Consider the following 15,956-nt stretch of genomic DNA (forward strand, 5'->3'; position numbering starts at 1 on the left):
TCACACTAATGCAAATAAATCTGGACTAACAGACCAACTGTTTTTATCGAACCAAACATGCCAAGCTGTGTTGGGGGTAACACATTACAAGTAACACGAGTTACGTAATAGTATTACTTTTACGAGTAAAGTAACGCATCACTTTAATAAATTAAATAATAATATTTGAGTTACTTTTAAAAAAATTAATGCAAGCTACTTTTTAGCATAATTATAGATGGCAGAGCCTTACATTTCTGAGAAGAATTCTCATTATTTTGAACACATGGAAGAAAAGGGGATTGTCTCAATAGACAGTGAATTTACTGAACTAATAAAACTAAAATACAAAAGTAGCAAACACATTGCTTTAAACTTTCATTAATCTGTATGTACAGCATGTATAGCGTCAGGAAGTTCTCCGAAGGTATCATTGTTCGTTTTTTTTTTAAAGGTAAATGAAGGTGTATGTAATACAGTGTGTCGTTAAATGCAGAGCTCCTCTATTTAAAAAAAAATGTACCCTGCAAGTTCTAAACGAGATCAAGCCTCAGGCAGGTATGTAAAAGTAACTAAAAAGTAACGTATTACTTTTCATAAAATATAACTAATTAATGCAACTAGTTACTTTTTTGAGGAGTAACTCAATATTGTAATGCATTACTTTCAAAAGTAACTTTCCCCAACACTGATGCCAAGTATGAACACACCCTAACACACAATAATCTGTTTCTCAAGCTTCAAGGATATATCTCTCTATGCAAAGAAAGTGTTATATATTATGTACATCTTCTTAAATGCATTGAAATGTGTGTGTAAAGTGCGTGTATGTAACAACTATTCAAAAATAGAAAGAAATATATACAAGTAAAATACTGAAAATATGAAATGAGGCACACTTTCTTAAACACTGAGGGATATTTTGTGCTATACATCTTGAACTTTTGCAGATGGAAAAGTCAGCTGTAGAGACAGCAAAAATACTTAAAACGTTGATGCAAAAATGATAAATCAGATGAAATCATTTACTGATGGTCTCATAATCTGCTTTTAAAAGCAGATCCAAAAGATCAGCCATGGAATCTAGCATTATTTAGAGTTTGTGCGTTTCTATTCAGATTTTGAATAGGTTGAATTATACAAACATCTTGGCAAAAGACCAGTAGTGGTATCTCGATCTGTTTCCTACTGATACTCATATGCAATTATTCTGTGTCTGACAAATCTGATATGATTTGACAAGATGAACTCTGATATATAGGTACCTTTCTCCACTGGAATATTCAGAAAATCTTGATGTGAGTATGAATACTTAGTTTTAGTTTACCTACAGTGCTGCTTTCATTCCACATGTCTTCGTGACCCCAAAGATTGACTAAAGAAGCCTTCTAGAAGCACTCAGCTTCAGAGACAAAGCTAAAGAAGACTGCTGATTGGACAGGAAAAGTCACAATGGCAAAGTTTAAAGACAAAAACAAAAGTGTCCAGGAGTTTGCAGAATACCTTTAGTTCTCCAGATCCCTTTGAGAGAGCTACGCCATCACCAGTCCTCATTTTTTGTGTGTGTGGTTTTTGTCCAGGTTGACCTCCTGAGTGTAGCAGGAAACGGGAAAGGCCTTTAACAGTTTGGATCCAAATGCTGGTAGAAAGAAACCCAAAACTACTTGAGGCGGTTAAGTCTAATGCGGCTCCAGCTTTCCAGAAATCTTAGCTACTTTGCAACAAGAACAGTTTACTTGCTTGCCATCGAACAGCGTTCGGCGTATCCCACATTGCAGCTGTGTATGAGGGTTGCTGGTTTAACAGGACAGTTGATTCTCTTATCAGAGGGTTTAATACATCTGCAGACTCGGTGCAGACTGCGTTTGTTCAGACAAAAAGTGAGATTAAAACATTAGCAAAATAAATAACCTACCATCTATAAGTCTACGTAATTGGAAAGGCAAGCTTAAAATAGCACTTTACATATTTTGCTCGACAAGGGTTGCGAGTTAACGTGCAGAATGCAGTCGATAAATACATGAACACAAATATCGATCTATATATTTATTTATTCAGCTCTCCAAAAGAAGAAATAAAGAATACGCTACTTTATGCGACAGGAATCGTGTGCATTTCTAATAAATAACCTGACATGTGGAGTAAAGCCCTGCCCTTTAAAAGTTGAATTGTGTATGTAGTCTACATGTGCGGTCACATTTACTGTTGCTCTGCGAAATTTCCTAGGCAAATCCCAATTCCGATGGGAATCTATGCGTTCACTCCAATATTTTCACAACAAAGATTGCTTCGTTTGATTTCTGTGAGAGCTGTGCTTCATATATCGCTACACTATTGGCATTGGAAATTGGACGCCCTCGAAATTTCGCCTACATTTTGCTAATATGACCACCTTCGTTTATTTTTTTAAACATGACTGTTTTTTGCATCTCATCTAAGTCATTGACTCTGCTACATATCCATACTCTATAATATAACACTACAGATAATAAGAATTGCTTTGGTTTTTAAAAAATAAAACTTTGATCGGGTTTGGCATAGAGAAATGATTGACCCCCTCGAGGGGTCTGGATCTGCTAGTCTACTTAAACGTGTTCTGCTTCTAGTGTGACGTGACGCCAACACAAATGCTACATCGTCAGTAATGTATCTGAGCAGATTTATTAAATGCCCCATTTATTGACCGGCGGACAATGGATCTGTATGTAACTAGTCCTAACTAATTCAGGACGTCCCAACAACCGCATGTTGCTGGTTACAGCCATATCCATCTATGCTTGTGTGTATTAAATGTATCATGCCTGATTTTGTATCCAACTCTTAAAATCTGTATCGGTAAATTGGAGCATTTCGGCTCCGGGGCGAGTTGGCTGTATCTATCAGAGTGTGTATTCATGCTTTTGGGGTCGGTGGCGGGGTATATTGAACAAAGATACACACGTAGAGATAGACGACACAGGCGTATTTAGATGGTATGGGTCTAGGTGCATGAAGGGCTGGTGGCACTCTCGAGGGAGGACTGGGACAAGCGGCGGGTCAGGGGGCCGATGCTGGGGTCTGCCAGAGATGAGGTGGGGAAGAGCTTGTACCAACCCCCCACCATCGATGACAGATCCAGATCATCCAGGAGGATCTGAGCCATTCCCATGAAACACTTGCTGTCCATGGGGCCGTAATCACCCCACACGATCACCTGGGAAAGTTAAACATGAAGTATCAGCATCATGAAGGATCATTTTTAGGAAATTAAATGAGTGAAGATGCATTCGATCAAGCTTAACAATACATCGTTAAATTAATGTGTACATACTGCAAAAGTTTTACACTCAATGGCCGCTTTATTAGATTCACCTGTCCAACTGCTTATTAACGCAAATTTCTTATCAACCAATCACATGGCAGCAACTCAGTGCATTTAGGCATGTAGACATGGTCAAGACAATCTGCTGCAGTTCAAACTGAGCATCAGAATGGGGAAGAAAGGTGATTTAAATTACTTTAAATGTGGCATGGTTGTTGGTGCCAGACGGGCTGGTCTAAATATTTCAGAAACTGCTGATCTACTGAGATTTTCACGCACAACCATCTCTAGGCTTTACAGAGAATGGTCAGAAAAAGAGGAAATATCCAGTGAGCGCCAGTTCTGTGGGCGCAAATGCCTTGTTGATGCCAGAGGTCTGAGGACAATGGCCAAACTGGTTCGAGCTGATAGAAAGACAACAGTAACTCAAACAACCACTCGTTATAGAGGTATGCAGAAGAGCATTTCTAAAAAGCACAACATGTCCAACATTGAGGCGGATGGGCTACAGCACTAGTAGACCACACTGGGTGCCACTCCTGTCAGCTAAGAACAGGAAACTGAGGCTACAATTCACACAGGCTCACCAAATGGGGACAATAGAAGATTTCGAAAAACGTTGCCTGGTCTGATGAGTCTCGATTTCTGCTGCAACATTCAGATGGTAGGGTCAGAATTTGGCATCAACAACATGAAAGCATGGATCCATCCTGTCTTCTCTCAACGATTCAGGCTGGTGGTGGTGGTGTAATGGTGTGGGGGATGTTTTCTTATCACACTTTGGGTCCATTAGTACCAATTGAATATTGTGTCAACACCACAGCCTACCATTGTTGCTGACCATGTCCATGCCTTTATGACCACAGCTCACTTTCTGATGGCTACTTCCAGCAGGATAATGCGCCATGTCATAAACCATGGATCATGTTGGTTTCTTGAACATGACAATGAGTTTACTTTACTCAAATGGACTCCATAGTCACCAGATCTCAATCCAATAAAGCACCTTTGGTATGTGGTGGAAAGGGAGATTCACATCATGGATGTGCAGCCGACAAATCTGCAGCAACTGCATGATGCTATCATGTTAATATGGACCAAAATCTCAGAGGAATATTTCCAGTACCTTGTTGAATCTATGCCACGAAGGATTAAGGTAGTTCTGAAGGCAAAAGTGGGTCCACCCTGGGACTAGTAAGGTGTACCTAACAAAGTGGCCAATGAGTGTATATTATTATTTTAAATGTATTTATCAAAGATTAGAAAAACATATTTTTATTAACGATTCCTGATTCTTTTAGATTCATTTTAGAATAATTTCTGAATGATCATGTGACACTAAAGGAATAAACCAACAGGAATAAAATTGAAAATATATTAAAACTGAACAAATTGAATTGTTACAATTGTAAAATAATAAAATAAAATAATATAATAAATAACTTTTAAATAGATTGTTGGTGTTTTTTGTTCATTAGACTAATAAATAAAGCCTTGGTGAGCATAAAAAGTTTTCTAGAATATTAAATCTTAACAAAAATTATTAATCTTCCTGGCCCCAAACCTTTAAACAGTAATGCATGTCTTTAAAATAAATAAATGTCCAATGTCCAGATTTTTTTAGAAGATTAATTTATTTCTTACAGTAGGTTATTTGGTGCAGCATAAAAATAGCAATAATTACTCTAAACAGTTAATAAATATGAAAATTGCAAAAAAAAAACTACAGTGGAAAAGCTGTACAAAATTGAGTCTAAATTGTGTAAATACAACAAAAATTGTTTTAAAAAATCTTTACTGTCTTACATTTTTCCATCAACAAATCTAAGATTTTTAAACTGTTTATTTCACTTTTCAAAACTGAATATTTAGATTTTAATACAGCAAAGTTATTTTTTCTGGGTTTCGGAGTAAAATGAAGTCTAAACTCGATGGACTGAACCTAATCAAGAAATTATTAGGAAAATATCCTCTTCAAAAAATGCCACGTACTTTCTATTACATCATCATCACAGACCAATAGGATTTTGAAGCTCTTTAGCACTTTTGAACTGAAACTAACACCCAAACAAACATTTTTGCCAGATTTAAATGGGAAATGACACCACACTAGCTTGATCTTTGTTTTCATTTGCAGTATAAGGACCTCAGATGTGCTTTTTGTGAGTAATGTGTTTTTGAAGGATCTCAGAGTGCTTGGTATGATTTGTGATACCTGTAGCACTTTCCCCTGCGGGCTCTCATCAAACATCAGGGACTGCTGGAAGGTTGGATCCAGGGTTTTCTTCACCACTTTGGTTTTCTTCTTAGCGAGACACATCCCGTTCTCCAGGACATAAACCTTTATATATGTTGCTGACAGAGAAGAAAACATCTAGTGTTTAATGGCCTTGCCGAACAGGTAATGTGGATAAAAATGCTCTTACAATGATGTTTAATAGTGGTTTACCTGGAATGTTCTTAGAGCCTGGTTTAGGGGTCAGACTTCGGGCCTGTGTAATCTCGACCTCTAACTGACCTCCTCTGTCCACCACACCAATGTAAACATCACCTATGCAGAGAATGCCAAACAGCTTATAAAAATCTAGACTTTAGGGCAGATATTGTGCACTGGGAGTAGTCAGCAGCAGGTGGAGACAAAGAACAAGATATAATCATCATTTCTGAAGCTTTCTGTCTTGAGTTTGTATTTAAAAAGGGGAGATGGATACATATTAATGCTGTTAAGACATAATTATTTCATCAGAAATATTACAAGACAACACATTATATCCTTTCCTGCGACTGAAATATTTATTCACTACCTTTTTTTGCACTGACGACTGTGAATTACAATATGTGGACAAGTCAGGATTTTGACGTTACAAATGAGCACTTCCATAAAATCTGAAACTTTATCTTAACACTGTCTTATATTTTACTATTAGTATTTTACAAATAAAATAAACCATATATGCAACATATATTTTGAAATATTTCAAAAATGCGATCTTATTATTGTTTTTCAACCATTATGTACATATGTTGAAATATATTAGCTATAATTTTATATATGAACAATATCACACGAGTAGCAGTGCGATATGGCTGTATATATGCACTGGTGGGAGGTGTGCATTGGCACATTTATGTGCATATTTGTATTTATAATAGTTGATATATATATATATATATATATATATTTATATATAGATGAATATTTATATATAGATGAATATTAGATGTATAGATATTAGAATATTAGATATATATATATATAGATGAAAGTGGCCATTTCTTTCTATTATATTTCGAAATATAAGTTGCATATACTACATATATTTCATATATGTAAAATCCAAATATGAACATGTATGTCATATATGTAATTTGCATATATTTCCATGTATCAGATTTCTATATTGGAGGTTTCATATTGAATTTTAAAATCTTTATTTTTACATTTATGGCATTGCATGAGCTGCATCCTCATTTTATTATTCATATAGATTTGAGTAAAGTGTATTTTGATTTTACTCTACAAAGGTCTGATAATATCCAAATTTTAAATTAAAATGTTCATTTGTTGGAGGTAGAAAATAAGATAAAGGTTTCTTTGTTGTGATAGAAAATCAGGGTTATTTCATCTAATATTAATTTAAGTTAAAACGTTGATATTGTGTTGTCTAAAAAACGAATTTAAACAACCACGAAAACAGTGGCAACTTTGTTGATTTATGCACAAATAATGATCTAAATTTTAAGCCTTAAACTGTTGACAGAATAAAACCAAACACACACTGTAAAAAATGCTGGGTTTCAGTAGTTTGAACAAGCAGCAAAAATATGTTTTTTGAGTGTATGTTTCACTCAAACATATGATTATAAATCTAGAGAAAGAGTTAGACAATTCTCATTTTTAATTGGACTAATTGGTGTTCTTTACCTCAGTAACAGTGTTTTTGTCCAAGTTTGACACATTTATTTTGCAGAAGAAGTCTTTAATATGAAATCCAGCTGTTATATTATGTATGCATATGTATATGTGTATATATATATATATATATGTGTGTATATATGTATATATGTATATATATATATATATATATAGGTGTATAACAAGAATATATATATATATATATATATATATATATATATATATATATATATATATATATATATATATATAAGTATATATATAAGTATATATATATATATATATATATATATATATATATAAAATATATATATATAAAAAAATAGAGAGAGAGAGAGAGAGAGAGAGAGAGAGAGAGAGAGAGAGAGAGAGAGAGAGAGAGAGAGAGAGAGAGAGAGAGAGAGAGAGAGAGAGAGAGAGAGAGAGAGGTCTCTTACCCATTGGTGGTGTGGCTAACGTCTGACGTCCCACTATCTGAGCAGGACCAAGGCCATCCAAAAAGTCACTGAACTGGCTCTCAGGGCCCAGGCGAGTGGTGGGGAAGATGAATCTAAAACAGACCCATTGAGATGTGTGAAATAAGTCATCATTAAAATACATTAAAAGGCCTCTATTACGCAAAATCACTTTTAGAAGGGGAAAGTTGAAACTCAGTTGTGTGGCAACAGTGTGTGAATATAGGCAGCTTTTAATGGTCAAAATGTATTAAGTTTATTTTTTATAATCACACTTGATAAAATCAGTGGGAAAGTCATTAGTGAGGATCTCTTCCTCAATTGTTAGTCTTGTTTTTGAATCTGCCATTGTGCTGACACAGAGGCATTTGTAGCTCTGCCCTCTTTTGAAAAGTGAGCTGGGAGCAAAATCTCATTTGAATTTAAAGCGACAGTCACCAAAAGGGCACAGTTAGGATCAAAGCCTAAAAGGGGCAGTTTCAAAGAGTTATAAAACAATATTTGTGAGATATTTTGAACAGAAACTTCACATACACACTCTAGGGACATCAGAAAAAAGGGGCATAGGTCCCTCTTTAACACAAGTATGCTTCCGAATGATGTAATACATAGTGTTGAGAAGCCTACTCCTTCATTAGCTGTTTCTATCTACCTATTTTTTGTGCATTTTGGAATATCGCATACAAAGTTTTAGTTTTGTGCATAAATTTATTTAGGTTAAATTTAATTCAATAATCTTTAAATGGAAACAGCTATTTTGTCACATTACAAACATATCAGTAAATTGCATGAAACTTTTCAAGTTATGATCATACAGTAATTAAGACTACAATTAATAGTTAATTTCATAATGAAGTTATCTGATGATGATTGTGTCTTATTATCACACTCACGTTCCATCAGAGCTGTTGCTGTTGGTGCTTCCATCTGTTGAATCCTTACTGCCCTGCCGTGTGACACGGTTCCTCATCTCCACTGCGATACCCGTCTCTGTGCTCCGCCGGATGGTACTGCGCAGCTTCTTGGTTCCACCGTCTACACAAAAACATACATATGTAGCACCGGTCACTATCTACCAAAAAGACACACAATAATGCGTGAAACTCTTTTAAAAACATACACAGTGCTCTTCATTAATATTGGCACACTTGTGTAATGTAAGCAACAACGCCTGAGTGGTCATACAATCTCCAGGAATCCCAGCTGGGGGTTTGCACATATAGTAGGATCTGGAGGTCAGAAAGTTTTCAAAACTACAATCCAATGTCACCAACATTAAAACAAAATGCTTGAGATTACAAAAAGCATCTCAACCGAAAATAAACTCAAGTGTTTTTATTCCTTTTGTTAATATATAGGGCAAATGGTTTTTCCACCAACCTTCTTTGCTCATACTCAGCAAGCATTATTTATTTTTAAAAGCTGTCTAATAGACATCTAAACATAGTCGTCTTGGCTATAACAAGGCTAAATTTGGGCTGTCAGTGGAAATCTAATAGATGACTAAGAATAGGCCAAATCTAGACTAGTCATCAAATAAACAGAAATGAATGACTGCACATATAAAGTCTGTCTAATCTGTCTATTTGACGACTAGTCCTGGGTTCTTCTTAGATGTCTATTATGTCTATTGTCTATTACAGCTCAAGTTTAGCCTTGTTTTAGATGAGCTATCTACGTTTAGATGTCTATTAGACATCTCTTAAACACTAAATTGTTTGCTGTATTTACCAGGTGGCAATATTATAGTGTATATTTGTACCTTTTCATCAAACAGTAGATGAAACTAAAATATTATAAGAAGTCGTAGAAAATAATCATTTAATTTTCCTTTTTTTGTATTCATTTAAGTGGTTTGCAGTTTTCCAACGCTGTTACCAACATGCCTAAATTAAATTGAGTGTAAGTGTAACGGAGGCATTAGAGGCTTTGGTCTTTAGCCTCCTTGGTAGAGCAACCGACTCCCATGCGGAAGGTCGCCGGTTCGATACCAGCTCGGAGCAGGTTTGGTGACGTAGGACTGGCGGGGTTACATTGGTGCTGTGACCCGGATGGGAGTGAGGTTTAGGGGGGTGAGTGTAACGGAGGCCAGCTAGTAAGTGCTGTGCATGTAAACCTCACTCCTCTGACCTCTAAAGGTGCTCTAGCGACAGTCGTTAGAGGCCATGGTCTTTAGCCTCCCTGGTAGAGCAACTGACTCTCATGCGAAAGGTCGTCAGTTCGATACCAGCTTGGAGCGGGTTGGGTTGCGTAGGACCGGCGGGGTTACATAATATTGGTATTTATTAGCAAAACACATTTAATAAACATAAAAATATAAAATATATTAATTGATTCTACTAGATTTTTTTAAGAGACACACTTGCACACATTTGCACAGACTTTATTTTCAATCCCTCTACTTCAACCCTTTCCTTAAACCCAACTAAATTTTCAAAACACATAATTCTGTGTGATTTATGAGCCGTTTTCCTCATGGGGACCAAAACAAAAATCCACCACAAGATCAATATTTACTGGTATTGTATTGCTGTGGTTAGCACTGTCGCCTCACAGCAAGAAGGTTGCAAGTTCGAGTCCCAGCTAGCATTTTTGTGTGGAGTTTGCATATTCTCCCCGTGTTCGTGTGGGTTTCCTCTTGGTGCTTTGATTTCCCCCACAGTCCAAAGACATGTGGTATAGGTGAATTGAATAAGCAAAATTTTGCAAAGTGTAACAGTGTGTGTGTGGGTGATTCCCAATACTGGGTTGCGGCTGGAAGGGCATCCACTGCATAAAACATATGCTGAAATAATTGGCGGTTCAGTCCACTGTGGCGACCTTCGAAATAGATACTAAGCCAAAGGAAAATTAATGAATGTATTGCTATACTTGTGGGTACATTTTGGTAATTTAGTAATAAGAAATACAATATACACACGCACGCACGCACGCACGCACGCACGCACGCACGCACGCACGCACGCACGCACGCACGCACGCACGCACACACACACACACACACACACACACACACACACACACATACATTTTATGTCTAAATAATATCTAAATATCTCATTGATGTCTAAATGAGGTTAAATAATGGTACACATATTAGCAAGGTTACATTTTTGAAAGAAATGAAGGCTGGTGTATCTGGTTTGCATGTTAAATGTGGACACAAATATCACAGATTTATGTCAAGACCTTTCTGAATAAAAAAAGTCACAGGACAAAGTCATATTGATGTATAATGGAAAGTGGCACTGACATAAACTCCCAGAATTTAATGCCATGTTAAAGCAGACTGGATGACCCGCTCAAGTGTTTATAAAAAACGAACACAGAGCTTATAAAGCCTGGTCATATTTCACACCGGCAGTCATTTACTTGGGTACTAATGTAAACTCATCTGTACCCCTGCTCCACATGACTTCCAGCTGTTTACAGCTGCTGCATTCAGCTGACATACTTTCCTGCCAAACAATCAATCCAGACATAGCAGAAGAGCCTGATGATTATTATTTGTAAAAAGTTTTTTTCGTTTTTTTTGCTTTTATCCTTAAGCACCACATATGGAAATCACAAGAAAAACAACATGAAAATAGTCTAGATTTACAATTACATTTGTTACAGGGCTCATTGAAAACAGCAGGTGATAATAGACAATGCTAAATTTAACCTTCAAACTAAAATCTTTCATCCTTCATTTGCTACCACGTCTTCAGGGACTTATAAAGTGCTACATCCATTATCAAGTACACGCTGGATTCATCCACATGCTGGTGAACTTCAAAAACAACTAAAAAGCAAAGTATCGACCATTTCATGCAAAAAAAAGGGAAGAAAAACATGTATGAAATAAATGAAGCGCTTGAGAAAATAGTTGAACAATTCATTTTGGGTAGCCTATATCTAACAGGCAATACTTGATGCTAGTAATGTATTATTTGTTAGTTTTATATGAATTGAAATAATTTTAATGCTGCATTATTATTATCATCCCTCGTAATGTTGACATATGGCAACATGATATTTGTTCATTTCCCTGCCACTGTTTTATTAAGACCAAGACCTTAGTTTAGCCAGATCCACAAACAAATCTGAAACATCTCCTCCAGTAAGTTATGATGGCATATTTACAACTCAAAAAAATATAAATATAATTAAATATAAACTTTTATCAATCGATTAAATGTACGTGTTGCCAAATGGCAACACTGTGCAATAGTGGAATGTGAAGTATTGCAATGAGTTAGCTAGCTAGCAAAGTCAGCTGTGATCTTTTAAGTTGTAACAACAACGACATGAATGCTAGTAATATAATGTTGATTAGTGAAATGTTAATGACATTTGCATTTTGCATAATATTAAATTTTAATGGCAATAATTTTGATTAGAAATGTACACTAGGAGCAATGTATTAGTGAGGACCACCATGTTTTATGGTAAATGAAAGAAGAAAAGGACAAAACTGGCTCTTCCTGTAGATTAAAGAAAGGATGAGATTCGGTTTTAGTGATCATGAAAATAATGCAGATTGGACATTTGATAAGAGCAGTGATGGAGACAGTTCAGGTAAGTTAGCACAGAGGCAGATATGACAGGCATAGAATAGTATATAGTATAATGTACAAACATTGTTAGCTAGTAGCTATATTATTCTGATGCATCTGGATATATTAGACTTGCTATTTATTTGTAATAATATTTACTGGAGAAATTTATATTTATATTTACTGTATTGTATATTGTTTTTGTATTGTTGTATACATTATAGTACAATATTATAATTGTTTTCAATAATATTCAGCAACAGCAAAAAAAAAAAAAAAAGATGCAATAAATGAAAGCTGTTGGAATATCAGTTTTTTGAAAGTATGTTTAAGGTGTCATTCATAAGTTCTGTGGTAAAGCTAATAATACTGCAACACCAATTAAATCATTTCAAACGACAAAATTATTAATTATAAGGAAAGTTCTAAATTTGAAATGTCTAAGTTAGATCTACTGTTGAACATTGTGTCCATATGGCAATTTATCATAAAGTACCTTAAAAAAATTTCCCCCTTTTTTTAAAGCACTTCATGTTAAGCCCTTTTAAGAATAGAAAAACAGTAAAAATTTCCCAGTTTTTTAAAGCACTTTTTTTACAGATCTATCATAATGTGTGCAGTAGAGGGTTACAGTTATTGATATTATTATTAGTAGTATAGTAGTAGTAGTACACACTGATGTTTTGTTTCTAAATGATAATTTAAAAGGACCTTTGTAAATATCCAATGCAATTCGATTGACAAGAGCATAATAATGCTTGTCAATTGAATATGGACATTTATACTTCATTTCTAAAACATCAGTGTCTTATATCTGACCTATCTAAACCTATCTGTTTAGTAAAGCATACACTCAGTGCACCACTTAGCGGGCTTCCACACAGGTTCTGCATCTTGTTTATATAAACTTTGAACAGCAGCTAAGCTAATTATTCTCTTTATTCTCCATTTCCACCTAGGGATACTCTTCCCGAGGCCCTCAGACTATGCAGAGTCACTGATCCGATCCAAGACCAACGACGAGATGATCCCAAGGTTTCCATATCCTGGACCAGGCCGTATCCTGAGCAGCTACTGTGGTGGTCATGGAGGAGTGGAGAACATGAGACTGATTCCTGTGACGCTCCAGAGACAGACGAGTCTTCGCAGAGGCCAGCTTTCAGCCTCCGCCACTGAGACTGCAGCTCTGCACAAGACGTTTGGCCAGCGGAGAAATTAAAATGGTCGTGCCCAACTGAGTCCTGGTTTCTCTCGAGGTTTTTTTCTTCACTTTCGCCAATTAGTGAAGTTTTTTTTCCCTCTCCGCTGTCGCCACTGGCTTGCATGGTTTGGGATCTGTAGAGCTGTGCATCGTTGTATTTGCCCTTCAGTGTTTGGACTCTCAGTAGTGATTATTAAACCACACTGAACTGAGCTCAACTGAACTTAAACACTACAAACTGAACTACACTGTTCCAATTTACTGTGACCTTTTATGTGAAGCTGCTTTGACACAATCTACATTGTATAAGCGCTATACAAATAAAGGTGAATTGAATTGAATTTTATATATATGCATTTATACCCTATGCGAGCAGTGAAAAGCACAATTTTCCTGTTTTCCTTTATCCCTCTTGTCCCATAAGTCAGAGGTCTGGCCCTGGAGTGTTTTGATTTCTTCAATTGACTGTGCTTTTAATTCTTTCAGATGTTCATGAGTTTGTAAAATGATGGCAGGCGCCTCACAAACCTCCAAGACGCACAAGATGAGTGAACCCCCAATCTGTTAAAGCCCGGCGATGACGGCCAAACTGCTGACCTCAACATATACAGAGACAGACTGAACTCAGCTGATGATAAGAAAGAGATAAAGAGGAAAAAAAGGTGCTCCATTTTGGGCCAATAGACACATCTGAAAGGTAGTTTAAGGTGTAGAGCAAGAGATCAATATCAAATTCATAATAACCTCCTGGATCAAACAGGAGCTGATAAGACCATGAGATAATTTGCTCTGATTCATGCTGTCTTTCTCAGTATTTAAAGAAACTGTTCACTCAAAACTCTGTCATCATGGAGTATGTGGGAAATGTGCTTAACAAGGATTTATTTGATAGTCAAATGTTTCAGATGTGCTTGTGAAAAGTGGGTCTGTGGATTGATATGTAAATTAACATATTAAGTGTAAATATAACTGAACAAGAGTATATGATAACCATATAATATTTAAAATAGGAACATCCCTAATGTTATGAAGGATCAGTGATGAAAAGTCACAAAGGATTTTTAAAAAATAAATTCGTTAAGTCATTATCAGTTTTTATGAGTTTGTCAAATCGCTTTTGCTTTAATATAACTTGAAAATATCACATAAAATCAATAGAAGTATATAGAATTTCAAGGGATCGCACTGAGAGATAATTGACACAATAGCTTTAGGCATATTTGGCACGCTGTCTGAGAGGACACTCTAATTTGTGTTATTTCCCTTGTCAGAAGAGAGATAGTGAGAGGGGTCAAAGTGCAATGTATAGCCTGGCCTCAGAATGCTCTCCTTAAGGAAATTAATTTGAAAGTGCAGAAATGGGGTCGTGAAAAAATGCTGAAGACAGAGAGAGATAATGGGACATACTTGATTATTGGCCACAGCCATATCACCCCACAGCCCAAAACCAGTTTCTCACTGAAGCTAAGCAGGGCTGAGCCTGGTCAGTGCCTAGATGGAAGACCACAACAGAAAACCAGGTTGCTGTTGCAAGTGGTGTTAGTGAGGCCAGCAGGTCCTACTGCCCCAGTATAGTGAAGAGGACGCTATACTGTCAGTGGGCACTGTCTTTCAGATGAAATGTTAAACTGAGTTCCTGACTCTCTGTGGTCATTATAAATCCCATGGCACTTCTCGTAAAGAGTATAGGGTGTAATACTGGTGTCCTGGCCAAATTTCCTCCATCAGCCCTCCATGGCCTCCCAATCATCCCCATGCACTGAATTGGCTATATCACTGACTCTCCACTCCCCCTATAGCTGCTGTGAGATGCGCGTACAGGCACCGTTGTCCTGTGACTTCCGTTGCATCATCCAAGTGAATGATGCACACTGGTGGTGATGTGGAGAGACGATCCCCGTCCACCTTTATTATTGTTTAGCGCTATATAAATACACATAACATTACATTATTAACATGGGTTTGTTTTAAAGCTGATTAAACAATTATATGATTGTCAATGATGAATTGGCATTATCATTGATCTGAAATCAGTTTATAAAACTTCACTTAAAAACATAATATGTGTTCTTGGAGTGTAAAACTGTAATAATTTCCACTAGTAATGCTTGTGTGGCTCCTTTCAAACAGGTTCCCCAAATACAGACATTAAACCGTTGTGTACTTTAGTCATTTAAAAAGATAGTAGCAACTATATTATCATGTTTTAGTTACTTTTGAAAGATGACAAATTGTAAAGCTTTGCCTTGTTACATATGAACCAATCAGAATCAAGCATTTCAAAAAAATGAGCAATCAACTCTTCAAGAGATTAAAATATTCAGAAGGAGTGTCTTTGTAAAAGCAATGTTTCATTAAATCGCATTTCAACCAACAACAACTGTGTCATTTTCAAAAATGTAAAACTCATTCTCAACCCTCAACCCCAAAAGCACTGTTGTCATGAATATAAACGGCCAAAATGCATAAAATGTTCTATATTTTTAGTTGCAAACGCATACCCCTTAAGAATCCTACCGAGCACCATGTTAGAAGTCTATGTTTTGTTTAATAAAATAAATAAAAG

The 15,956-nt window shown here is 36.1% G+C and overlaps 1 protein-coding gene across 1 annotated transcript in view; it reads right to left on the reverse strand.

The window, feature by feature from the left end:
• Positions 1-512: 512 nt before the first annotated feature.
• The window catches only part of rims3 (regulating synaptic membrane exocytosis 3), a 130,152-nt gene continuing 114,708 nt past the window's right edge, over positions 513-15,956 (reverse strand). Inside the window, exons 3-7 of the mRNA XM_056480160.1 lie at positions 8,545-8,686; positions 7,634-7,746; positions 5,730-5,831; positions 5,496-5,635; positions 513-3,172 (exon numbers count right to left, since the gene is read on the reverse strand). Of these exons, the coding sequence (XP_056336135.1) occupies positions 2,960-3,172; positions 5,496-5,635; positions 5,730-5,831; positions 7,634-7,746; positions 8,545-8,686 (710 nt within the window). The 3' untranslated portion in view covers positions 513-2,959. The remainder of the gene's footprint in view (positions 3,173-5,495; positions 5,636-5,729; positions 5,832-7,633; positions 7,747-8,544; positions 8,687-15,956) is intronic.

This window comes from Danio aesculapii, chromosome 19 (assembly GCF_903798145.1).
Source record: "Danio aesculapii chromosome 19, fDanAes4.1, whole genome shotgun sequence".
Taxonomy (NCBI): domain Eukaryota; kingdom Metazoa; phylum Chordata; class Actinopteri; order Cypriniformes; family Danionidae; genus Danio; species Danio aesculapii.